Source organism: Aethalodelphis obliquidens, unplaced genomic scaffold, assembly GCF_003676395.1.
Source record: "Aethalodelphis obliquidens isolate GAN/ISIS:26980383/991018 unplaced genomic scaffold, ASM367639v1 scaffold49, whole genome shotgun sequence".
In the NCBI taxonomy this organism is placed as follows: Eukaryota; Metazoa; Chordata; class Mammalia; order Artiodactyla; family Delphinidae; genus Aethalodelphis; species Aethalodelphis obliquidens.
Window position 1 is genome coordinate 12,857,589 of NW_020837993.1, and position 27,679 is coordinate 12,885,267.

The 27,679-nt window shown below is 39.7% G+C and overlaps 1 protein-coding gene across 2 annotated transcripts in view; it reads right to left on the reverse strand.

Annotated features, from left to right (window-relative positions):
• Positions 1-27,679, reverse strand: part of CHSY1 (chondroitin sulfate synthase 1) — a 75,040-nt gene that overhangs the window by 36,916 nt on the left and 10,445 nt on the right. For both annotated transcript variants that reach the window (XM_027083240.1, XM_027083241.1), the window contains exon 2: positions 23,450-23,945. In XM_027083240.1, the coding sequence (XP_026939041.1) occupies positions 23,450-23,945 (496 nt within the window). The remainder of the gene's footprint in view (positions 1-23,449; positions 23,946-27,679) is intronic.

Consider the following 27,679-nt stretch of genomic DNA (forward strand, 5'->3'; position numbering starts at 1 on the left):
ACACACACACACACACACACACACACACACACACACACACACACGGTGGTTCAGTTCACTGAACGGGCCTGAGAGTAGCAATACCCCAATAACAATGAGCACATCTAGAGCCTTGATCTTGGCTTCTAAATATTTCTCATTAAAATGAACCAGTGTCTCTTTGAGATATGGCAGATTGCAGAGCTGCAGCAGGGAAAAAACATAAGAGCCTGGAACATCTTGTGCCAGAAAACAAGAAACTACTCAAAGAATGACAGACACAAGTCAAAAAGACACAGAAGCCAGCAAGAAAGGGCTGCCACTGGACAAATCTGGGATGATTTAAACACAGAAAAATATAATAGTAAAAGATTAGGGACTTCCCTCGTGGCGCAGTGGATAAGAATCCGCCTGCCAATGCAGGCGACACAGGTTCAAGCCCTGGTCCAGGAAGATCCCACATGCCGCAAAATAACTAAGCCCGTGTGCCACAACTACTGCGTCTCCACTCTAGAGCCATAAGCCACAACTACTGAGCCTGCGTGCCACAACTACTGAAGCCCGCACACCTAGAGCCTGTGCTCCGCAACAAGAGAAGCCACCGCAATGAGAAGCCCACACACCACAATGAAGAGCAGTCCCCGCTCGCCACAACTGGAGAAAGCCTACGTGCAGCAACGAACACCCAATGCAGCCAAAAATAAATAAAATTAAATTAAAAAAAGATTATCACCCACTGAATAAAACACGAATAGAAGAGTCCATCCTCATACAATCACATACATGAATAAATAGATGGGAAAAACAAGCTTCACCCTACTTTTAACTAATCAAGGTAGAACGAATGATTGGAATTAGAAAAACACCATTTGGCAATAATCTGTAATAATTTATTCAGCCAAAAAACATCGATGGCTGCTAAAACTAGTGGATATGAGTTTCATAAGGAACAGGATATTTACAGAGCCCGAAACAACCTCTCCACAATGATACTTATTAATTATAAAGAGTCATGCACCCCAATGTTCATAGTGGCACTATTTACAGTAACCAAGACATGGATGCAACCTATGTATCCATCAACAGATGAATGGATAAAGATGTGGTGTATATATAAATATTTATATATACACACAATGGAATATTACTCAGCCATAAAAAAATGAAATAATGCCATTTGCCACAACAAGGATAGACCTAGAGATTACGATACTGAATGAAGTCAGACAGAGAAAGACAAATATATGATATCACTTATATGTGTAATCTAAAAAATAATACAAACGAACTTATTTACAAAACAGAAACAGACTTACAGGCAGAGAAAACAAACTTATGGTTACCAAAGGGGAAAGGCGTCAGTGGGGGGATAAATTAGGAGTATGGGATTAACAGATACACACTACTATATATAAAATAAACAACAAGGATTTACTGTGTAGCACAGGAAATTATATTCAATATCTTGTAATAACCTATAATGGAAAAGAATCTGAAAAAGAATGTCTATGTATCTATATATAACTGAATCACTTTGCTATGCACCTGAAACTAACACAATATTGTAAAGCAACTATGCTTCAATAAAAAAAAATTTTTTTAATTAAAAAAAGAGAGTAACTTTACAGTGGAGAACAACAACTTGATCAAGTGATCAATGTTAATACCTCCAATAACAGAACAAATCAAAACCATGCACTATTAGAATACAAGAACACAGCATGGATTCTGTCATATTCCTGTCCCAAATGCAAAACTTTAATCTAATCAGGAGGAAACAGTTAGCAAGTCCAAACTGATGGACATTTCACCAGCCTATAATCTCCAAAAGCCTCAAGGTCTAAAAATTAAGGAAAGACTGAGGACCTATTTCAGACTGAAGGGACACAACACTCAGAGCATTTAAAATGCTACCCACTTTAGGACTTGAGGACACAGGGAGGGGGAAGGGTAAGCTGGGATGAAGTGAGAGAATGGCATGGACATGTATACACTACTAAACATAAAACAGATAGCTGGTGGGAAGCAGCCGCATAGCACAGGGAGATCAGCTAGGTGCTTTGTGACCACCTAGAGAGGTGGGATAGGGAGGCTGGGAGGGAGACACAAGGGGGAGGTGATATGGGGATATATGTATATGTATAGCTGATTCACTCTGTTATAAAGCAGACACTAACACACCATTGTAAAGCAATTACACTCCAATAAAAATGTTAAAAAAATGCTACCCATTTTAATAAAATTTCAATTTATACAGATTTACAGAAAAATGACAAAGAGATGTATACCTGTATGCCATGAACTTTTTCTGTTTTAAGGAAAAAGAGTTAAGTGAAAACCTTTATCACTGATACTTAAGAGTGGAAACTGTTATACAAATTCAAAGTTCCATAGGAAAAAAACCCTGCTAAACAAAAATCACAAAGTCAGTTGCTATGCAGCAATAATGAGGTATGTTTGCATGAAGTCAACAAAGGAGGAGAAAGGCAGTAAAAATGAATCTTTCTGTATTTTCTATGTTAAATTTCCAGGATAGGATACACAAACAGTCAAGTCAGAAACTGTTCCCATAGAGGTATTCGCTTAGGCATGCTTCAGTTTATTGGAAGGGAGTGGCTATAACAGTATGTTAAAGAAAAGTCTACTGGCATGTGATCGACCTATACTAAAAGATAATTCAAATAGTAAGTTCAATATAGAAAGTATAAAAACTGCCTCCAACTTTGTAATTTAGACCCTTTAAGATCATTACAGAGTACTGTTAAAATACTGATCAAATTTCTCAAAGTCCTTGTCTTTGACTTTCAGTCCAGTATCTCTCTTACCACCTACTCACTAACCCTGGTAAAACTTTCCAAATGCTTCAAGTAAAAAGCATGGAAAGGAAAAAAATAAAGCTCAAAAGATCTCTTTTTAACCTTGGTACAAGATTTGATTGTAATTTACTCATTACACAGTTTGAGATTAGACAGTACCTTAAAATTGGTCAGGTTTTTTACACACTTGGCCACAGGAAGTTAAGGTTAAGAGGTAAAGTTTATGGTCCTCCTGTCTTGGAGCAGAAGCAGCTCAGTAAACATCTTCAATAAGACAACATAGCTTCTCAACTACACTAAAACACACTTTATTCTGCACTGACTTCACCCACAAAGTTTTGTAACTGTCAGGATCATGAGGAAAATTTAGAGTCCTTCCTTCTGTCACACTGTGGGATGATATGATTTGCACAAGTTCCCTTGGATGAATCAGGCAAGGTAAACTCGGCATGTACAGCTCCCTTTGAATAAATAAACTGTGGAAATCTTTAATCTCTTCATTGTAATTACTTTATTTGTTACACAAAGCTCAGCTTTTCCATACAAAGGTCTGTTAGTTGTTAGCTAATCAGGTAAAAGATTTTTTTGTTGAAATATCAAGGCAGTCCGCAAAGAACAGGCTGCATGTTGGATACCCTTATCCCCTAAAATAAAATCTAACCACTTTAGCTCATCCATCTTTCCAGTCTAATTTCCTACCACTCCAATCATACTAAGCCACATGTAGTTTTCACAGCAGGTCAGACTATCCCATATCCCTGTGACTTCATACTTACTGCTCCCCTTGACAGGGTGCCCCACCCTTGTGACTGGGTAACAGTTCTGTCCGTGTGAACTTCTCCCTGCCACCCAACACCTCCACCCCGAACAGTCACTCTCTGGTTTCCTAGAACACCCCATTCCTAGCTCTGTCAGCACTCCCCACTGAGATGTGTGATTATATGATCTCTCCCCTGCGGGACCACAGGCTCCTTGAAAGCAGGGTTCTGTCTTACTCATCTTTAAACCTCCGCCTGGCTAAAATGAAGGATGATCCTTATATCAGTCTGTACTGTTTCTATCAGACAGCAAAAATATCATCTAAAAAAATCCAGTCTCTACAAGACGTGCATTCAGTTATATCACTCGTACTTTATTTGCCTTTGAGGGGAAGGGAATGGGATGTGAAGCATAAAAACCATCTCCGTTGGGGGAAAACATCAAAAAGAGAGTTGATTCATGTACATTCCCTGGCTCTATCACCTGACTACCCTCAACCTGGCCACCTTCCAATTGGTTACACGGCTCACCTCACCCCCTCCCCACCTAAATCTGGGGAACCTGTACTCACTCTTTAGACACCTCTCCCAGAGCCCCATCAGGTATGCCTGCCCCACATGCACACAGCTCTCTCTCTGTACTGTCTGCATAGTGGCACCATCATTGCAGTTAATCAAATAGTGCCCTCGCAAAGATGCATACTCCAGAGGACAGGGCCTCCAGATATCACAGGGGTAACTGTGCCTCACTGAGTGCCAGGAACATAGCAAACACACAAATATTTTAAAGTGTCAATTTTGCTGAGTACTGAATGAATCACAGAAGTTTATGTATCATCTGTCTCTACCATTAGAAAAATTCCACAACAACAAGGATGGGCACATATTTACTCCCCTCAGAACCCCTGCCAGTCATACAGCACCACTATCTCTTGGTTGGCATTTAATGATTACTGCTGAATGAACAAATAATGAACAACTCCTGTATGTCTCTTCAAAATCGCTCTCACCTTATTAACAGTTACCCAGGTATGAAACATGGAATGTGATTATCTTCTGTAAGTTGCTCAAACTTGTTCTAAAAACTTTTGCCCATTACCATTAAGGTTAAGTGCTCTGTATTAATATTCTAAATGCCTAAGGCACATGAACAGTGAAAAAAGGCGGGGGAAATCAAACCCAACCTCAGAGATCAATTCAACAATTTTCCATATCCTCATTATAGTCATGCATAAACCTGCCCAACCTTAATATTATAAAAGTACAAAAATGGAACGAGCTACTTGCCCAAATTAGAAACAGAAATACAGTACCAAACAAAAGCACATCAGCCTGGACTAATCCATAAATAGGGTACTAAAAATTTCTTCTGAAACAATGGTGAGACATTGTGACACACCTAAAATCCAAATCACTGACAATACCAACTGCTGGAGAGGAAGAGAGCAACAGGAACTCTCCTTCATTGTTGGTGAGAATGAAAAATGGGCCAGCCACTTTGGAAGACAGTTTGGCAGTTTCTTAGAAAGCTAAACATATTCTTACCATAGAATCCAGCAGTCATACTTCTAGATATTTACCCAACTGATTTTAGAACTTATGTCTACACAAAGTCATGCACACAAAAGTTTTACAGCCACTTTGTTCATAATCGTCCAAACTAAAAGCAATCAAAACGTCCTTCAATAGATGGCTAGATTAACTATGGTACATCCAGACAATGAAATATTACTCAGCAATAAAAAGAAATGAAAAAATAAAAAAAATAAAAAGAAATGAGCTATCAAGCCACAAAAAGACATGGATGAACCTTAAATACATACTCCTAAGTGAAGAAGCCAGTGTGAAAAAGCTACACAAAAGTATATGATTCCAATTACATGACATTCTGGAAAAAGTAAAACTATACAGTTGGTAAAAAGATCAGTGGTTGCCAAGGGCTTAGAGGGTGCAGGGAGGGAGGGAGGAGCATTGGACAGGTGAAGCACAGGGATTTTTGAGGGCAGGGAAATTACTCTATATGATAATATGATACTGTAATGATGGATACATGACACTACGTATCTGTCAAAACCCATGGCACTTTACAGCATTTAAAGTCATTTAAGAGGTCAGGGGAGGGAACTGAGCAATTAAGCAAAGGGATGGTGGATGGTGAGAGCCAGGTTTCTCACTGCTGTAGTGGGAAGGTTACAGTTAAGCAGAGGGAGGAGGCTAGAGTGATCCATGTGGTACTGATTCCAGCTGGAGACATCAGTATCAACTCATGTTTAGTTTAATATAGATACAGGTGGTTACTTACAGAAATATTTATAGACTTATGGGTCAGTATATACACATAGACGTCCTTGCTCTGTCAGTATGAAGGGAGGGCCTAGGAGCAAATGATACCCCAAGAGCAACAAGCACACCCAGCATCCAGATCTTGGTTTCTGACACCATTCCCCAATAGAAGGAGCCTAGACTCCCTGAAGAAATGGTTGATTCTAAGGCTGGGACAGAAAATTTACAAGACGAGCCTGCAGCATCTTCTAGTGCCAGAAAGTAAGAAAGTACTTGGGAGATAGGCAGGGAATCCAACTGAAAGAACTCCCAATGGCCAAACCTGAAACAATTTTAGCAACCAAATCAAGTAGTATATAACCCAAAATATAAATATCCATGAGTCCTTAGGGGATAAAAAAAATAACTGAATAAATAAATGGGAGAGAAGAGACAAATCTGTGCAGAATTCTAAATAATATATGTAGATACTCCAAGCTCAAGGCGGGGGGAGCATAACCCCTCACTCCTTAAGAATGGGGCTGTGCTTACTGACTTCCTTCCAAAGAGCACAGTGTGGAAATGGGAGAAAAGAATTTTTACAGTGGAAAAACCTAACACTCTTGTCAGCCAGGTGATCAAGGTCAACATCAAGCGTGATAAATCATGTGATGATATGTGATGAGAATGGCACTTTACCTCCATGGTCTTCTTTTAAAAAACTCTTAACTCCAGGACTTCCCTGGTGACTCAGTGGTTAAGAATCCGACTGCCAATGCAGGGGATACATGTTCGAGCCCTGGTCTTTGAAGATCCCACATGCCGCAAAACAACTAAGCCCGTGTGCCACAACTACTCAGCCTCCACTCTAGAGCCCACAAACCACAACTACTGAGCCCATGTGCCACAACTACTGAAGTCCGCATGCCTAGAGTCCATGCTCCTCAACAAGAGAAGCCACTGCAATGAGAAGTCCGCACACCACAACAAAGAGTAGCCCCCGCTCGCCACAACTAGAGAAACCCCGCACACAGCAACGAAGACCCAATGCAGCCAAAAATAAAATATAAAATAAATTAATTTAAAAATAAAAACAAAAAAGCAAAACTCTAACTTCAGCCTAATCATGAGAAAAACATCAGATATATTCTAATAGAGGGGCATTTTCAAAATACCTGACTCAAAACTGTCAAGATCAAAAAGGAAGGCTTGAGAAACTGCCACAGAGCAGAGGAGCATAAGGAGAGATGACGATAGAAAAAAGACAATAAGTAAAAAACTAGGACATCTGAATAAAGTATGGCATTTTCTCTGTAATATTCCTGTAAATCCAAAACTGTCCTAAAGTCAAAAACTTATTTTAAAACAAACCAACAAAAATCTTTCTACTCACCACCAAACCTTACACCAGTGGTTGTCAAAGTGTGGTCCCTGGACCAGCAGCATCAGAATCACCTGGAAACTTGTTAGAAATGTGAATTCTCCGGCCACACCCTAGCTAGGCCTACTGATTCAGGTCAGGGGATAGGGTTCAGCAGTTTAAAATAGCCCCTCAGGTGACTCTGATACACGCTAAAGTTTGCACAGTGGCTCTGATTTCTGATACAGGAAGTGGGTGGGACTTGAGAACCAGGTGATGCTCAGGCTGCTGGTCTGGGGACCACATTTTTGAAAATCTCTGCTTTACAAAAACCAATCAATACGAGTGGCCATTACTGTGTGCAAGTACTTACCACAACACACCTGTGAGAAAGGTTTCATCACACCCACATTAGAGAAAGAGAGTGCTTCTCCTTGGCCACACAGTCACATGATGGGACTGTGGAGCCTTTGTCCTGCCCTCTCCAGGGGCAGCATTTCTGGGCAACACACTGTATTGGTCTCCCAGGCTGCTGTAACAAATGACCACAGACTGGGTAGCTTAACACAACAAGAACAGTTCTGGAGGCTCGAAGTCCAAATTTAGCAGGGCTGTGCACCCTCTGGGGAAGACTCTGCCCTTACCTCTTCTGGCTTCTGGTGGCTTTTGGAATTCTGGGCTCCTGGCCACACGGTTCCAATCTCTGCCTGTCTTCTCTATGTGTCTGTGTTATTTCCCTTTGCTTCTTTCCTATAAAAACACTTGTGATGGCATTTAGGACCCACCTGGATAATCCAGGGTAATCTCCTTATCTCAAAATCCTTAGCTTAAATATATCTGCAAAGACCCTTTTTCCAAATAAGGTAATATTTACCAATTTGAGGGATTGGGACTTGATGCCTTTGGGTGGCCTACTATACATATTGTAAATCAGGATGCTAATCTAATGGATTCTTCTACAAAATTATAGCAGAGAATTTTTTATAGCAGAAGATTTCTTACCAAGGATCTGTCATCTTTTTTCTTTCTATAGGAATGACCACAGGATACCATACAAATTCAACTGCAAATGTGAAATACTGCCATCTTTTAAACTTTCTAAAATTCAACTTACAGTTAATAAACACCTTCATCAAGGCCACAGAATTCAGAGGACTTGTTTTGGAAGATCCTGACCAGCATCTTTAAAGAGACTTTTGAGAAATCTTAGGACTAGCTTAAAGATTTCTCAAGGAACTGATCCAGGAATGTTCGCTCTGCTGCTTTTACATTGAAAATTTCCTAAGAATAAATCTAGGGATTGGAAATCAAACTCCTCTTTAGTTTGTTCTTAGGTTGAGGTCCGCCACTTTAAACCCATTACACCACTGCTTTAAACCATTTACAATGGCTTGGCAAGAGTCTCAAAGAAAAGTAACAGAGTACTCTGAGGTCTAACTGCTATCCATTAAACACTGTTTTAGTATTACATGAGTATACTAAAAATATCCTGCCAAATAAAGAAATGTAAGAACCACAAAAAGTTTCCCCTTGTCTAAGACACCTGACAACTGAACTTTATTGGTTCTTTTCAAACGAATACTGGCAATACTTACAATAAAAAGGTAAGAGTGCAGTGCATTATACAGAAAAAGAAAACGTAATTCCATCAGAGTTAGAAATGCAGGATCTGCAGTTAGACTGCCTAGATTCAAATTCTGAATCAAGCACTTTACCATCTGTATGACCCTGGATGAGTTAACTAACCCTGTTTCACAGACGAGGAAACAGTCTTGGAGACCAGAGTTTAAAGCATAAAATATCCTTTAAACCTCACTCCCCTCCACAACCAAATTATTTATTACAGTGGCTTAACTAAATCAATGTTCAATTAAAACTCTCTCCTGAAATTAATAGTGATTTCTGCCTTCTAAGTTAAGCGCCCACTAGGAAACATTACTGATCTACCATAACTATTACCACTTAGATCACTTGGTGATCAGCCAGCTTTCCACCGATTAGGAAGTTTTATTAGCCAAAACTTATAACAGAAAGGCTGAGCCCCTAATTGATTTCTCTATCAATTAGCAAAGGCTGTGCAGCGATTCCCTGATGATGCATGCAATACTATGGAGTGGGTTATCTTTTTAAAAATAAGCAAAACCATGCAGTTTTAAAATCAATGTAAGTGAATGTCAAATTTCATGATAAATAAAACCTCTGTAATATAGGGACACAAGCCCCAGAGCTTACTACTCCAAGCAAACAATGCTCTGGCTTCTGTCCGGGTGTTGACCACCAGCCAGCCATCTGTGATCCACTGGTTCTCAGGCTGCCCCTGAGGTTTACTAGTTTCAAGTAGTATTCCCGCACATCAGTCACCAGCTGATAAAAAAGTTCCTCATCGTTATGCCAGCACACCTCCCATATCAGGAAGTGCTCTTTTTAAAGAAGACAATGTTCACTTTTGATAAAAACCTCCCATATCACTACCTTTCAAGCGAGCTATAACAAGTACCTAAATGGTGGGTGTTCAAACATTGCAGGTTCAAACTAAGCAAACATCAATCAAAGGTAAGATTTTCCTCTTATTTCACTGGCCTCCCCTGCTCAGTCTCCTTTGCTGGATCCTCTCCATCTCTGACTGCTAACCCCTGGCAACCCCAGGGCTCAGCCCTAGGGCTCTTCTTCTATCTCCACTAACTCCCTAGGAGATGTCATTTGTCCTCTGGCTTTAAATAATGTCTAGATGCAAATGACTCACATTTGTATTTCTAGCTTGAACTTCTCCAGTCTTTGCCATCACCTTAACTCTATCCCTCCACCTGCTCAGGCAACTTTTCTCTCTCCCCACATCTCATCCCTCAGCAAGTCCCATCAGCACTACCTTCAAAAATTCATCCACAATCTAACCACTTCTCTCCACTCCTACTGCTACCACCCTGGGCCAAGCTAACCTTCCCTCTTCTCTGGGTTGCCAGACATGCCTGCTCACCAATCTCCCTGCTCCCACTCGTGCTGCCCACAAACCAGGAGTTCTTTGAAAACATTAACTCCCTGCACTCCTCTGCCCCCACCCCTCAGTGCCTTCCCAGATCACTCAGTATGGAACCCAGAGCCCTAAACATGGACAGGCCTTAGAGGATCTGGCCCCTCTCACTCATGCGCTCCAGCCACCTGGCCCCCTTGTCCTAATCACGCACACATTCTCTGCCTCAGGGCTTTGCATGACTCATTCTTTTGCACGCCCCATTCCTTCTACTGAAGATGACCCTTCCTGGATATAACAAGGTTCGCTTCTTACGTTTTCAGATGGACTAGCATTCTCCTGCCCCTCCATCACTCTATCCCCTTATCGTGCTTGTATTTCCTCAGAGGGCTTAGCAAGACCTGACAGTATACCTCTGTCTCCTTATTCTCTGATGTCCCCATAGAGAAGTAAATGTGTCACAACAGCATGCTTTGCTGTACTCATTGCTGCATCCCCAGCGTCTAGAACAGGGCCTGCCACATAGAAGGCATGTAGATACGTTTTTCAATGAATTAACCATTAAGAAAAATTTAAGTATGCTTGCATCATCTGTGATCTCATACCCACCTGACCCTAATAAAACAACCAGAATTCTAAATTATTACAGAATCAATTTATAAAAACCTAAAAAGCAAACAAGTGTTCCTTCCGTGGTAAAAAAAGAATTAAGAATGGACTCATCTTTCTGCCTTAAATAAACCACATCGTTGTAAATAAAAATAGCCTCATGTCTTTAAATGAGTGTTCCTGTTGAAGAGAAATGCACAGATGTTAACATATAAGAAAGGAAAAGTACCTACAGTATTTTTCAGAAGAAAAATTCTTTGAAAATAAATGCCAGACATCAAAGAAAATAACTCTGTACTGATTTATCCCTGCAAGGGTTCACAAAGCGAAAACACAGAAACAGAACACTACAGGGTTAACCATGATGATGTTAGCAAGGGTGCTAGCATTAAATTGCTGAGTGAATGCTGAAAGATTCTTTTTAGCCAGGGAAAATTTTTGCTGTAATGGTATCATTACAAATTTCTTACAGTAATAACACGGTACATTATAAGCTTGCTCAAATGATAAGCTCTTTATGAGGGTTAAAAGTCTGCAGCCCTCTCAAACAAAGGCCTTTCTGTCTTGGATTTCCTAGAAGTCAATAAGCTAAAAATCACATCCTGCACGATATCCACTTAGACTCACAGAAGATCTAGTCTTCTATGGCTTCACCCTGTTCCCCAGGGCACTGAGCAGTCAATGTGATACAGTGGCAGAGACGGCAACCTCACTTCTGTGTCCAATTAGATCATCTCTGGGTTCAAACTGCTTTTAATTTTGAAATAATTTCAGAATTACAGCAGAGTTGTAAAAGCAGGAGAGAGAGTTCCCATCTCTTCACCCTGCTTCCTCTAATGTTAGCATCCTATGTAACTATGCAACACATATCAAAACGAAGAAAGTAACATTAATACAACCCTATTAACTAAACTACAGGCCTTATTCAGATTTCATTCGTTTTTCCACCAATGTGGAAGAGAAAAGGTCTTCCAAGACCTTCCTTCCTTTCCCTTCCAACCCAGGACCCCATACTGCATTCAGTTATCATGTCTCCTTGGTCCCTGCCATTTTGGGACAGTTCTTCAGTCTTTCCTTGCTTTTTACGACCATGGCACTTTTGAAGATATTTTTACAGGTATTTTACAGTATGTCCCTCAACTTGGTCTGTCTGATGGTTTCTCCTGACTAGACTGGAGGTATGGCTTTTGGGGAGGACTAAGGCCTTCTCATCCCATCCCATCCCTGGTGCCTGCCAGGTTTTTCTACTATAAAGTTACTCTTTTTCCCATTCCCCTACTCCATTCATTTAAAAATGAGTCACCAAGTCCAGCCCACATTCAAGGGGAGGGAAATTAAGCTCCACCACCAGGAGGGAAGATTATCATATAATTTATGACTGTTAAAACCACCACAGTGATTAATAAATACTTTGCAACTACTTTTTTTCAAACTGAAATTTGATAAACAAATCTCAAGTTATGGTTCATGGAAACTAACAAAAGCTGTGGCTTAAAATAGAAAAAAAAAAAAAAAGAAGAAAAAAGAAAGCTGAGGCTTGAGAAAGATTTGTAACCAGAACACATAAACAGACATTTGTGAAATCATCAACTGCAGAGACAAAAAAATGATATTTTAAAATATCATTTACTTTTAGCTTTAAAGTGTTTGTCAGTTTAATCTCTGGCCAAAAGTTCTGTTTTCATCATTGTATCTAATAGAGCTTCCTTCCCTTTCCTTACTCAGGATTTACTGCTGACCAGCACTCATCATCATTGACTTTTATCTGGCTACACAAATTGCAATTAACATGGCTTAGAGAGGGGAAGAAGGGAAAAATATACATAAAGCATTAGCCTGCCAAACATAAATGATGAGGGGATACTCTGTGCCAAGTTTGGCTTCCCTACCAACTGGACTCTAAGTTCCTTACCAGTAAGACAAAGGTCTAAACTCCTTTTCTGTGTTCTCCACTACCCAGGATGAAGCTCTGCACAGGACAGGGGCTAAATGTGATGATGCCAATTAACTAAAACAACTGTGGTCTCTACTTATTGCCAAAACATGGATCATGAGAAATGTTTTAAGGGTAAATAAATGGCACTGATGGTTCTTAAACATGAGCAAGGAGAAGAATCACCAGAGAAGCCTGTAAACAGTGCAGATCATTAGGCCACACCAGCAAGAGGCTGCTTCTGGGTTTGGGCCTGGAAATGTGCTTTGTAACAAACACCTCAAGTGATTCTCTTGTAGATGGCTTCTCTTTTAAGAAAGAGCAACCTGATATAATAACTACACGCAATGCTACTGCTTGAAGCACACACACAGACACACACATAACACACACACATGCACACACACACATGCACACAGACTCACGTGTGTGCGCGCAGACACACAGACACACATATGAACATAAACATGCACAGATCCAGAATTTTCCCACTGAAAAAAGGTCCCACATCACTCAAGTTTTAGAAAGACTGATTTACAACATAGTCTTAAACCTTAGCGGCTTCACCTCTGACATCAGGCTCATTCTTGCCTTTGTTCCTCACTTGTCACTTTTTGGAGACCAGAAAGTCTCATCAGTTTGAAAAGATAATACTGGAATTAAAAACTTTAAAAAGCTTTGCTGTTGCCATCCTAAGACCTCATACAAATGTGACAGGACACCATCCTGATTGTTCATAACAGTCTAGAAACCCAGCAACCTTTAGAGAAGTGGGTGACCCAGACAACACAAGCCTCCTCCACACTGACCCCCAATTCATCCTGCCCCGCTCTAACTGTTCCACAGGTCCTCCACACTTTCCTGTATAGCTTATATTATTTTGCCCTGGTTTATTGTTGGTTTACTATTATTAGGTAGTGAGGTATTTTTCATATAGATTAGTCCATTTTCACATAGTGATAGTAAGTTTTAGAGCTCATTTTATTCCTGTTATCTCAAAATGGCTTGTACAGCACTTTGAATACTTAGATACGACTTAGAAGGTAGATTGTCGGTTTATTACAGAATTGGGGTGATGACATCTGTGATCTCAGTCTTCTCAACTATACAGGAAATGTTCTTCTGCTATATTTTAAGATAAAGATATATGGATCCCATCTTCTGATAATGTGGCTAAGAGCCCTTTTCTGTCAACTAAACATAAGTTAAATATGCCTCATTATGAGCTTCCAGTAAGAAAGGTGGTTAATATATAAAGCCTAGAATATCTTTAAGATATTCCTACCAAACTTGAACATAATGAAGACGTATCTATCTGCCTTTAGATCCACACCTCACAACCACAAGACTGATATATTAAACAGTGAAGCCGTTTCAGAGGTGTTTATGTACCTATGGAAGGTTTTGTCTTGCCACTAAAATAATTACAGGTCCAAAGCAACTGATTTCTCCATTTCAGGTAAACTTTGATTTGTTCTGTCAGAATAGTCTTCTCAGAACTGTAAAAGCAAACAGAGATTCCAAGACCACACTGTTAATACAAATCATATTCAAGTATTTGTTGATATAGGTCAAAATCTATGCAAAGTGCTCAGGGAATGAGTTCTGAAAGGCTAAATTTTTCAGACACTTGAGGATATCCCCCAATAGCATTTCCCGAGCCTTCCCTCTGTGCCAAACCACTACCTATGATAATATGCATCATCTCAATTAATCCTTGAAACTATCTTACATGGTAGACAATTTCTTATACCATTTTTAAAGGAAATTAAGGTCCAGTGAAGGCAGGTAACCTGCTGTCTGAGATCATGCACCTGGCGAAGAATGAAGCCAAATCAATTGTGATTCAAACCTAGGCCTCTTGTGCCCTAAAGAATGTCCTCAACACTCACTACCTTGTTTCCCCCAGCACTTGAGGGGGAAACCTCACCTCATCCTTCACCTCTTTCCTCTTGCTTACGCCATTCGGGCAACAGCGGTCCCCTTGCTGCATCTTAAACACGCCATACACAAGCTGGCCCTCACCGTCTCTCTCCCTACACCTGGCGCAGCCCACTAGAATGGAAGAGAGCAGGGCCTTCGCCTTCTGCATTGCTGCCTCCATCAAGAACAGTCTCTTGGTCATAGAAGACGTTCAAACTTAATCTGAAAAATGAATGTGTGTGAATATTGTAACTGATGGGTTGCAAGTCTTTCTAATTTTTAGGATACAATTTCCTGACTTCTTCAGTGAGGGTAAGAGGCTACTCAGTGATTTATCTGATTGTGAACAAGCAAAATTTAAGCTGTGAAGCTAAGGCCCCATAATGAATGGTCTTAGGTGACATCAATGAAAGTGGTAGAGTAAAGAACTCCAAAACTTCTCTCCTTTACAAAAGCAAAGACATCATGGGCAAAAATTGTTTCAGGCAACCTTTTCAGGACTCTGGATATTAGTCAAAGGTAATCCAGGAAGCATTTATGCAAGAATAACAGCGAAATTTTGGTAAGAACAGTGAGTTTTGTGACATTTTAACTTGCCCTATTTCCATTCCCAGATCCCTAGCAATGTGGTAAGTTTGAAAATCAACAGTCCACAGTCACGGTGGAAACCAGCAATCTGGCAGCCATGGAAGGGAGCAGAATGGGGCTGGTGATCCTTCAAAACCCCAGTCCCAGAGAACTGTCATTATCTGACCTGTCTAGTGGTTCCCTAAAAGACCTCACTTGCAAGGCTGTCTTTATTTGACCTGACCCACAGTCCTCCCATTGCAAACAGCCTCTTGGTAGGGAAGGGGGGAGGTATTTGTTAAAAACAATCACAGGTAATTGTTGAACATCATGCTGCCTGAGCAAGTGGCTAACAGGACAAAACAGGCTAACCAAAAAGCTTAAAGAGAAAAGCTGGGGTATGAGATGTCCATAAGGGGCTTTGAAAAGCTTTAACGTATTCCTGGGAATCCAGAAGGCCATGCACATGCATGGGTCTGTGTGCATGCCCAGGGAAGACCTAAGAAAGCCCTAAGCACTCATCTCTGGTTGACCTTGAGGTTCTGCACAAGCAGGAAGCAGCTAAGGAAGAGCTGAAAACTGTCAGGTGAGTGTTGAAGGCAAACATGAACAGATACACAGAACCCCTGAGCAAAGACTGGAAAACTTATTCGTTCCAGTGCCTAAGGAAATCTCCATGCAATCAGTAGCTGACCACTAAGCAAACCAAGCAGAGATTTTAGTGGCCAAAAACACGAAAAGAATACAGACCTTACAGAATAAGTTCTAAAAAGTCACTAAACAAACAACAGCAACATCATCAAACCATGGAGAGAGGGCAGAATCTGATTTCCAAAGTGGTTTATATTATTTAAAAGGTCCAATTTCCAACTAGAAATTATGAGACATGCAAAGAAACAAGGAAGTATTGCTCAAAAAAAGGGGGAAAAGGCAGCCAATAAAGAGAGAGAAATTATAAAAAAGAGTCAAACAGAAATTCTGTAGTTGGAAAGTATAACAACTGGAATGAAAAATTCACAACAGATTTGAACAGGTAAAAGAAGGAATCAGCAAACTTGAAGGTAAATCAACTGAGATTATCCAATCTGAGGAGTAGAAAGAAAAAAGAATAAAGAAAAATAAACAGAGCCTGAGCATATGCATAATGGCAGTCCCAGAGAAGAGTAGGAAAGAGAAAGGGGCAGAAAGATTACTGGAAGAAATAATGGCTGAAAACGTCCCAAATTTGATGAAAAACAATTCACACACCCAAGAAACTCAATAAACTCCAAGTATGGTAAACTCATAAAGAGCCACACCCAGACAAATAATCAAACTCCTGAAAGCCAGAGGGAATCTCAAAGCGACTTATGACATAGGAAGGATCCTCAGTAAGATTAACAACTGATTTCTCAACAGAAACCATGGATACCAGAAAGCCTCCATTCAAAATGTTGAGAAAGACTGTCAACCAAGAATTCTGTATCAACAGAAGCATCCTTCAAAAGTGAAGGAGAAATTAGGACATTCCCAGACAAACAAAAACTGAAAGAATTTGTCACTAGCAAACCTGCCACATGAGAAATACTGAAGTCTTTCAAACTAAAATGAAAAGACACTAGGCAGTAACTCAAATACACAGGAATAAAAAGTCCAATAAGGGTAACTACACAGGTAAATACAAAAGACAATATAAATGTATTTTTAAAATCTGTATTGATAAGTCTTTTTTTCTCTAATCTGGTTTAAAAGACAACTTCATAAAGTTGTCTTTTAAAAATTATATAAATATAATTATAAATTTATAATTTTTATAAATTATAAAATTATAATTATAAATCACTAATTATAAATCTACATTGATGGGCATACAATGTAGAAAGATATAATCTGTATGACAATAACAGCATTAAGGACTGAGGGGAGAATTAGCTATACAGGAGCAAAGATTTTGTATACTATTGTTATTAAGTTGGTATTAATTTGAACTAGGTTGTTATCAGTTAATGTTAATTGTAATACTCAGGGTGACCTCTAAGAAAATAACAAAAAATAAAGTAAAAGAAATGACAAGAGAGTGAAAATGTATAGAAAATATGTACTTAACACAAAAGAAAGCAGCATGGAGGAACAAAAAAGACATGACATAGAAAACACATAGCAAAATGAGAGACATAAATCCTATCCTATCAGTAATATTAAATGTAAATAGATTAAATATTCCAATTAAAAGGCAGAACTGGCAGAATGGATTAAAAAGTGATCCAACTATATGCTTTCTACAAGAGACACACTTTAGATTCAAAGTATAGCCTGAAAGTGAAAGGATGGAAAAAGATATGCCATGCAAACAGTAACCAAAAGAGAACTGGAGTGGTTGTACTAATATCAGGCAAAATTGACTTTAAGACAAAAATTGTTACTAAAGATGAAAGAAGAAATTTTATAATGATAAAAGGAGTCATCCATCAGGAAGATCTAACAGTTATAAGCATATATGCACCTAACAACAGAGCCCCAAAATATATGAAGCAAAACCAGACATAATAAAAGGGAAAAATAGAGAATTCAACAATATTGGAGATTTCAATATCCAATTTTTAATAATGGATAGAACTAGCCAGACAAACAAGGAAAGAGAAGACTTGATCAACATAAAAATCAACTAGACTTAGACAACAGTCCACACAACAAGAGCACAATACACACTCTTCTCTAGTACATATGGAACATTCTCCATATGTGAATCACCATATGTGATTCTCCATATGTGAATTCTCCATATGTGAATCACCATATGTGATTCCATAAAAAAGACTCAATAAATTTTTAAAAATTGGAAATAATACAAAGTATGTTCTCCAACCATATGGAACGAAATTAGATAGAAATCAATAACACAGTGATTGGTCTTAGACTGCTGTGCTTTTCACAGCCGCCTTACTTTCTCTTATTTTTCACTTCCCTTCATGTCTTTCCCACTCACTGCTGACACAGTCCTTACATAATATCCCCCTTTTGGGGGTGCTAATTTGCCCTTCTAATCTATCAGGGGCTTGGAAATTGAACCACCAAACTGCCAGAACAAAAGAATAAGGCTCAGTATAAGACCATGAAGGGCTCTGCCTCGAAGAAACAGGCTGCATTAGTGCTCAGTATTTGAGCATCTATTCTAGCCATTTACAGGCCTGCCTGGTTCTTGGCCACGTAAGTTAATGGGCAGCCTATAGGAATGAGGAAGGCACCCCTATAACACAAAGCAGGTCTAAGACAACTAGCAGTTAAGAAACATTATTTCTTCTATGATTAAAGAAAAAAATCTCAGGCTTCTGATATAAGGATGTTCAATACTCCTTTAAAAGCCAGTCAGACTAATAAAGAAGAACTTCTCTTTTCACATATTTTGCTCTAAACTCCAATTCCCCTTGGTGATATGCCTTCCTATAAAAAGAACATCATGGGGACATCCCTGGTGGCGCAGTGGTTAGGAATCCGCCTGCCAGTGCAGGGGAAGATCCCACATGCCGCGGAGCAACTAAGCCTGTGCACCACAACTACTGAGCCTGTTCTCTAGAGCCTGTGAGCCACAACTACTGAGCCCACGCACCACAACTACTGAAGCCCGTGCACCTTAGAGCCCATGCTCTGCAACAAGAGAAACCACTGCAATGAGAAGCCCGCGCACAGCAACAAAGAGTAGCCCCCACAACTAGAGAAAGCCCGTGTGCACAAAAAAGACCCAATGCAGCTAAAAAATAAATTAATTTTTAAAAAAAAGAACATCATAGATCTTACCCTTCTATTTTATATTTAAAATCAGCATCACAAGGTTTTACACTTTTAAGTTTTTTTTCAACTATTTCATGAACATATGTTTTTGTCTCCTCAACTAGACTAAAGTCTTTGAGGGAGAAAAAGGCCATTCATCTTTCATTCTTCTTTTGCAATTTCCTACCAGTTCGGAGGACAGTACTTGGGTCATTAATGATCCCTTAATAAATATTAACTGGTTAACTCAGACATCACAACTGGTGTGGCTTGGTGTACTGGTGTATCCCAAACAGTTCTAGATGTGCCAAATAACAATCCCTTTGGGTCTGCAGAGGGCGCGTAGAGTGGTTAGGGGATGGGGTAGCAGAAGCCCTCTCGAGGCAGTTGCCTTAACATGTGTGCCATGATGTAAAAAAGACTGGGAAACATTAGGATAAATGACTGGTTAGAAACACTGCTGAATAGAACTGGAAATAGCCTGAATTTTAAAAAAAGATGAAGCTCTTTATGTACCGAAAGGAAAATCTTCCAAGACATGTAAGTGAAAACCAGCAAGATGTGCACAGTATGTAAAACATGCTAACATTCATATAAAAGGGGGAAGATATACAAACTTAATTGCTTATATACACGTAGGTTGTATCTGTAAAGGTGCACTATGGTGGCTGACTCATGAGGGGAACCCAGTGGCTGGAGATAGAGGTGGCAGGACTTATCCTAGTAAACCCTTTGCACTTTCGAATTCTGAACCATATGACAGCATTAGCTATTAAAAAGATAAACTTTTTTTTAAGTTGCCAAATCTATCTATGCTTGTTGCTAACTTTCATTAGTAATGATCATTTTCTACCTAGTCAAACATTGAGTTAAAATAATAAAAGCAAGATCTGGATGCTGGTTACATAGCTATGTCCAGTTTGTGAAAATCCACTGAGCTCTATACTTATTTATGATCTGTGCACTTTTCCAAAGGTATGATATATATATACTTCAGTAAGAAATGAAAAATAAAATGAATAGATTACTTAGGTCAACTTTCTTTTTGTCCCCTCCTATTAAAAGAGTAGTATAATATTTCATAGATTTGCCTAAATAAAATAAATTACTGTGTCAAATTGTTCAATAATGTTCATCAAAAAAAGAAAAAAACTGGTATAACTTGAGTTAGTGATGCTGACCCCATGTGACAAGGGGGAGTCAGGCCTGCCAGCTCCTTCTACCTCTTTTCCACCAGCATTAACAGTCTCAAGGTCCACACTCTCTCTGCTGCTGGGTCCTCACAGTAGATTTTAATAAGCCTTGAAAAGCATTACTAAAAACCGCCTAATGGGTTACCATATTGCAGTCACATTTTTTCATTATGAAAATGAAATTTTTAAAGTCACTTAACAAAAATGCCAAGGTCATAAAAGACAAAGAAAGAGGCTGTGCAAACATCCTAGATTAAAGAGACATGACAATCAAATGCAAGACCCCAGGCTGGAGCCTGTAATGGAGAAGGAAGAGCTGTTACCAGGACTTTACTGAGTCTACAGACAACATTATGTTAAATTTACTTAAGCTGTACTGTAGTGGTATAAGAGAATTTCTCTATTTGTACTCAAAATACATTGACATTATTTAAAGTAAAGGGCCACAAAGAAAGCTACCCATAAATGGTGGTTGGGTAAGTCTATGTCTCTGTACTGGAAGAGGGTGGAGGGGCAGTCAAGCAAATGATAGCACAAATGGAGTAAAACGATAACAGGTTACTCTGGGTATAGGTATATGGATGTTCCTTGCACTTTTTTTTTCTGTAATGTTCCTGTGAAATTAAAATGATTTCCAAATAAAGTTTTTAAAGTCATGTATTAATAATTAGCCACCAATAATAGTCAAAACAGGGACTTCCCTGGTGGTCCAGTGGTTAAGACTGTGCTTCAAATGCAGGGGGCATAGGTTTAATCCTTGGTCGAGGAACTAGGATCCCACATGATGTGTGGTGCGGCCAAAAAAAAAAAAGTAAGTAGTCAAAACAAGCTTAGAAATGAATCTGGATTTTGATTATGACAGTTGCTCCTGAGGAGCCACTTTAATTATGTAAGTGTAATCCCAAGACATTATCTGGGACTTGCAAAAAAAAAATTACACTTTCTGGCTAGGTTTATAATAGAGCTAAAAAAGTACCTTCCAAGACCCAAAGCTTAACATAATTGTCTTTAACATAAGATTCCACCTCAATAATTTCTCATAATGTGAGCCTTAATGGAGAAACTAGATTTACAGAAAGTTTAATAAAAGTTCCTCATCCACATGAGGGTATTAATCTTGCCTGAGTGGTGAACACAATGATAAATCCTAATGACGACTTAGGTTAGAACCTCTTAAGCATTTTCTGTTAGAATAAAAAAGGAAACAGAAAAGAAATCAAAGGTCTAATAAAATGGTAAATGTCCCAACAGAATTCTTAAAAATGATATGGATGAACTCCATGTGAAAGGCAAAACTATATTTATAGAAAAATGTATAGAAAGTTCCTGTGACCCAAGGAAGGGAAGAATTTCTTAAGACATGAAAAACACAAACCACACAGGAAAAGAATGATAAACTAGACTACACTTAAACTCACAATTTGCATATAATAAAAATACCACATTTGCAAGCCACACTCTGGGAGAAGATATTCTCCCACAAAAGGAGAGTCATCTGGTACAAGCCCTGTGGAGACCAAGCCAGCAGTATCTAGAAAAAAATGTGTCATCAGGCATTTAGGGAAATGCAAAGCAGTAGACAGCATCTGAAGCTGACTCAGGAGATCCTGGGCAAGGACAGGGAGTGACCCAGGGAAGGAGCTTCCTCCCCCACCAGATCCTTTTAGCTAATAAGGTCATTTACCAGATGCGTCAAGTCTAACCGGCAGTTCCAAGTGTACAGACAGGATGATTCCCAGCACCCTCACTTCAGGCCTTAGAAAACTTTGGCGATTACATCATAATAAAGGGAAATAGCCCCAAAACTGTCTCCCAACCCCTACACCCCCAAGACAATACTTTCTCACTCTATCTTGGCACTAATGTTAGGTCAGAGCTCTTGATAAACTCAAGGTACTGACTCTGTTGGTGTCTATCTATCAGTGTGTAAGATCTAACAGTATGACAACACTAAGAGATTTTTTAAAATTCTCTCTCAAAGGTAGACCTATCCTCTGCAGTTCTAGCAGGAAGGCTAGCTTCTCAGAGATCAGGGGCAGCATAAAGCACTCCAAAATACACAAGGCATTACACATTTTAAGAATAATGAAACTTGTTAAGGTTATAACTACTTAATTAAGGATGGGGAAAATGCAGGAATACTGCCAGCTGTATCGTGCTTAAAACTGCACGAAATCTCCAAACGGCTTTCCTAGCAGCAAAAATCCATGAAAACAGAATCCCCCCTAGATCCAGTGAGCAATGGCCCATGCATGGGGAGGCGGGGGAAGTACACAAAGAGATTAGAGTGTTCAGTCAGATCACATTTGGGATTTACAATGTTTCTTTTATAACTGGAAACTATACAAAGACTACTTCCTGTATACTTGAAAATGTCCACTTCCCTAAAAGTTCAAATTAAAGAAATAGTGTGATTAGGAGACATTTAAAAAGAAGTCTAGGAGAAAGGCAAGTACAGGCCAGAATACCATTTCTTCACACAAGCACTTTAGAAAATTAACTCAGAAGACAAGCTAACACTTTACATCTGAAAATGCATTTCTTTTTCTTGGGCAAAGGTCTAGCAATTCCCTTTGCTCCTCACAACTATCAGTAGTGTATCAATCTAAACAACACAACCTAAATCATTTTTTCCATTCTGACTAATATCACATCCTGCAACTGTAGGCAAGAGGTGCACATCTGCCAATAAAAACAAAGAGAAATCAAAAGCTAACTCATATTCTCCACAACTATTAAAGAGAAAACATCCCCAAGTAGGTTTCCTTCAAAAAATTGCACCGATGTATCAATATGTTGGAAACTGCCTATTCTGAAAGGAACAACTACATTGCAAACTTACAGATCATAACAACTGTTAAAAAATCAGGGTTTAATATATATGCAAAGCCAAATACTATTGGCTGTTTTACATCATTACTCATTTTATGAATTCAAACATTTAAGTTTCTAAACTGTGTCGGTCAACGTGACCAGATGAGAGAAGTCAGACCTTTGGGAGAAAAGGGACACTCTTATAATCACATCTGCAAAATCAGAAGTCAGATTAGATAAATCTTCTGGAAAATCATGAAAGTATCACTGTGACCTGTATTAATCCTTTTCTTTGGGTCCCAAATGCCATTATTAACTAAGATTTTAGGACAAAAGTACATAAGGTATGTTCTAAAAACCAAGAGAAAAAGTAATGAGAGAATTCAAATTAAAAGAACCAAGGTAAAAATGTATAACTTAATATGAATTTTTAAGCCTTAAAGAGGACATTATCACTAATAGTTTCCTATGACTGGTCCAGACCTAGTAACAAAATCAACAGATTTTCTTCTGTTCTTACCTCGTAAGACCAGACGCACTGCACCCCTGCAAACCTCCGGACACACCTTCCCACCTCAACATCCTCGTGGGTTGTGTACATTTCCCGGAGGCACTTGCCGATGTGTGGTACCATTCTCCGGAGAACTTCCCGGCTCATGATCACACCAGGGCCCCCCATGCAGAAGTTCTCACCAGGTTCCAGAGCAAGTTTCCCCATTTCTTCCGTGGTGCCCAGTCCTGTCTGCCCAAGAAAGAGGGGTTCACTACTATTCAAACTCCTCAGAAAATTCTCCAGACGGTCTCCTTTGATGTAAACATCATCGTCTGCTCTCATAAACCATTCATACTTGTCCAAGTAGTGGTCATGCATGTACTTGAGCATCATAAAAGACTTCTTCTGGGGTGGGTAGGAGTCGTCCACTCCCCGTAGTGGCACTATTGGAATTGGGATCGATGTGTCTGAACCCTCACTAGAGAAGAATTCGACTTTCCCAGGAATTGTCTTGGACCATGTTCTGGAATTAAAATAAACATCAGTGAGGGAACAGTTTATTCCAGGCTTCCCATTTCCATAAATTCCCATATCTTGATTCATGTTGAATCACTTTGAATGTACATTCAAAAGGATGATAAAAAGCTTCCCCTTAACGGAAGCCCACACTACCGGTATTGCAAAGTCCTAACTCATTTTCAAAAGAATCCCAATGAAAAAGAATGATGAAGTATTAAAATATTTCCCAGATAACTATGTTTTAGCTATGGCTGAAAACCAAATTGCCAAGGCACCAAGTCTAGATATTCAGGTTAATTCTCTGATACTACCAACTCCCTACCTACAAACTCCTCCGCTCTCTAAAACAAAAAAAATTTTTTTTAAAAATTGTTCATTCAATACATTTTCTTGGAATGCTCATCAAGTGCCAAGTATGCATTAGGCCACGGGGATGCAGTGGTGAGCAAAACACAGACCCTGCAGCTGATGTGGAGTCGACACGAGGCCAGTCATACACTTATCCAAGAAAGGTGAGCAAACAAAGGACACCAACCAGACAGGGAGCGGGGAATGCTTCCCTGAGGCGAGTGAACATCAAGGATAAGAAGCAGACCCAGAGTGTGTGTGTGGGGGGGGCTGTCTTGATGGGGGAAAACTGCAAGGCCTAGCAGCCCTCCAGAGATGGGGGCCTTTATGCTTTAAAGCAGCAGGAAGCCACTGCAGGAGCAAGTCTATCGGCACCATTTTTCCAACAGCATTTGCTCACTTCATGTCTCTGTCGCAATTTTAACTGTCACAATATTTCAAACTTTTCATTACTACTATGTTTGTTATGGCGATCCTTGATGGTACTACTGCAAAAAGAGGCTGATGGTTGGCTCTGTAGGCTCAGATAATGGTTAGCATTTTTAGAAATAAAGGTTTTTTTTGTTTTTTTTTTTGGTGGCTCGCTTCTCCCTGTTCTCTGGATACTAACCGAGCTGGAGTCCCCCCAACCCCACAACCCGCCAGGATCAGGCGACCACGAGGGTCCCAGCTTCTCTTCGGGAGGGGGAGCCACGTTCTCCATACCCAGCTGGGAGTGCCTCGCTGCCTTCCCATTGGCCCAGCCGATACTTGTGCCTTCTGCCATTGGTTGCTGGTTCCTTGATCCCCATTGGCCAGTGCTCATTGTGACCTCACGGACCCATGTGGGAGCGCCACAGCCAGATTGGCTGCTGCACCCAGCCAACTACCTCGGAGAAAGGAATTTCCAGAATAGCTCGGGCGGTGAGGCTGATTTAAGGTGGTCTGAGCAATCCCAGGTCCCAGGGCTGCTTCTCAGCTTTTTCCTGGTTTCAGGACTTAATGAAGCTCAGGTTCTTGACATCTCATCGCAGAAAGAATTCAGTGAGAGACAAAGTGATAGGTAAGAAGTGGATTTATTTAGAGAAAACACACTCCACAGAGTGTGGGCCATCTCAGAAAGTGAGAAAGGCCTAGAAATAAAGTATTTTAAAATTAACATATGTACATTGCTTTTTAAACATAATGCTACTGCACCTTAACAGACCAGTCTGATAAGCATAAACATAATTTTAATATACACTGGGAAGCCAAAAAAAAAATTATGACTCGCTTTATTGGGATATTTGCTTTATTGCAGCAGTCTGGAACTTCCACAGTTATCTCCGAGGTATGCCTGTATAGCCAATCATAATCACATGATGAGAGCAACTGTAAAACGCATCCTCACTTCAGAGATGTTAAAATGTGAAAAAAAAAAGTGCATCTTAGAATGGATGTAATATAGTAGTTGTAATGTTTTTCCCTTAATGCCTATGGATTTAAAATGGACCTACAGGTCTTATACCATTTACAGAACCCTTAACTAAGAATTCGGCATAAATGAAACCTGATGGGACTACAGATGCTATACTAGGTACTGTACTTCATTTTCACAAAGGATTTGCTCCTGAAAAAAAGCATGTAAACATAGTAGGAACGAGGCAATTAATTTAAAGAGAAATCAACCCCTCCTGCAAAGAGAAAAGTCCATTTTAAAATGGGAATGAACACCAACCTACATAAAATATAACTTAAATGCACTCTTCTGACATAGCACCATCATCAGGAGGGAGACAATTTCCCAGTCTGGGCAAGTCAGTGATAACGAAGTTATACCAAGAAGATCCCCCATCCAAGTCAAGAAGCCCCTTATTTCTCCATTCATGTAGAAATGATTTTTGTTTGGCAGAACAATTCTTCAAAAACATAAATAATTTCAGTCCTTGGCAAGTAATAGAGTTCAATAAATACTGCTCACTCGTGTGAAATAAGGGACTTAAATATGCCGTGCATATGTATGAGCGTGCGCACGCAAAAGGGCAAGAAACAAGCTGGCTCTTATCTTTGAGAAATTTCCAGGTGAGGCACACTAACATTCCTACATGCAGAAAAAAAGCAACTTAATCAAAATACAACCAGAATATAATTATTAAGAGGTAAAATCCACAGACATGCTGGAGTTGAAATATACTACAGTTCATGGTACTTCTGAAATAATTTTAAACAAAATAGTCTGTAGTATCTCACAACTGATTTTAAAAGGGTAGTGAATAAAATCAACTTAGCTTTAGCTTCTACCCAACTGGTTCTGTGATTAATAATACAGACCACGGGCTTCCCTGGTGGCGCAGTGGTTGGGAGTCCGCCTGCCGATGCAGGGGACAAGGGTTCGGGCCCCGGTCCGGGAGGATCCCACGTGCCACGGAGCGGCTTGGCCCGTGCACCATGGCCGCTGAGCCTGGGCGTCCGGAGCCTGTGCTCCGCAACGGGAGAGGCCACAGCAGTGAGAGGCCCGCACACCGTAAAAAAATAAATAAATAAATAATACAGACCACATTCAAAGTAGTACTAAAGTAAGTCAACTCCAGAAGCCATTAAAATCCTAAAGCATCATGGGGTTATTTGGAATACAGGGTCGGTAAGACAGCGCTTACATTCAGAGGAAAAACCTGCTCTTGAGACATAATACAGTGTGTGATGGTTAAGAGCATGGACTCTGGAATCAGGCTATTGGGGTGAAAATCCTGGCTTCACTTTGGGCAAGTTACTCTGTGACTCACTTTCCTTATCTGTAAACTGGGGATAATAATAGTACCTGCCTTATAGGGTTATGGTGAGGGTTAAATGGATTATTACATCTAAAAGAGCTTAGAAGGCAGCCTGGCATGAGGTAAGCATTACTAAGTGTGACTTATTAGGGAATACAAGAGTTTGCAAATAAAATAAGGTACTGAAAGAAAAATGGGGGAGACAGGAAAGTGTGGGCTGAACTTGGAATAGTCAGTCTCAAGATTACACACCAGAGTGAAGGCATTGTGAAAAATGCTGCTTCTCTTATTTCTGGCTAAAAACCTGACACTCAAGCTATATAACAGAGTTCTATCATACTATCAATCTCAAGACAATGTCAGGGTAGAAGTCTAAAAAGACTTTAAACTTTAAAAGTGTTCTCACTTAAAACACCAGAATCTTTCATTATCAGACTGAGGATCAAAATTCATTTTGTCTGGCTCTGCTTCCCATGTGCCACCCCAGATAGAATATAGCGATGGAAGCACTAGCAGTACAACCATCAGTGATGTGATTAATACTTGAACTATAACCTGAAATGGTGTAATTTGTCCAGGAAGAGCAACCAGTTAATTTTAAAAACAGACAATCTAACCTCAAACCATCTTTAAAAGCCTCTCTGCAGTTTTAAGGTAACTC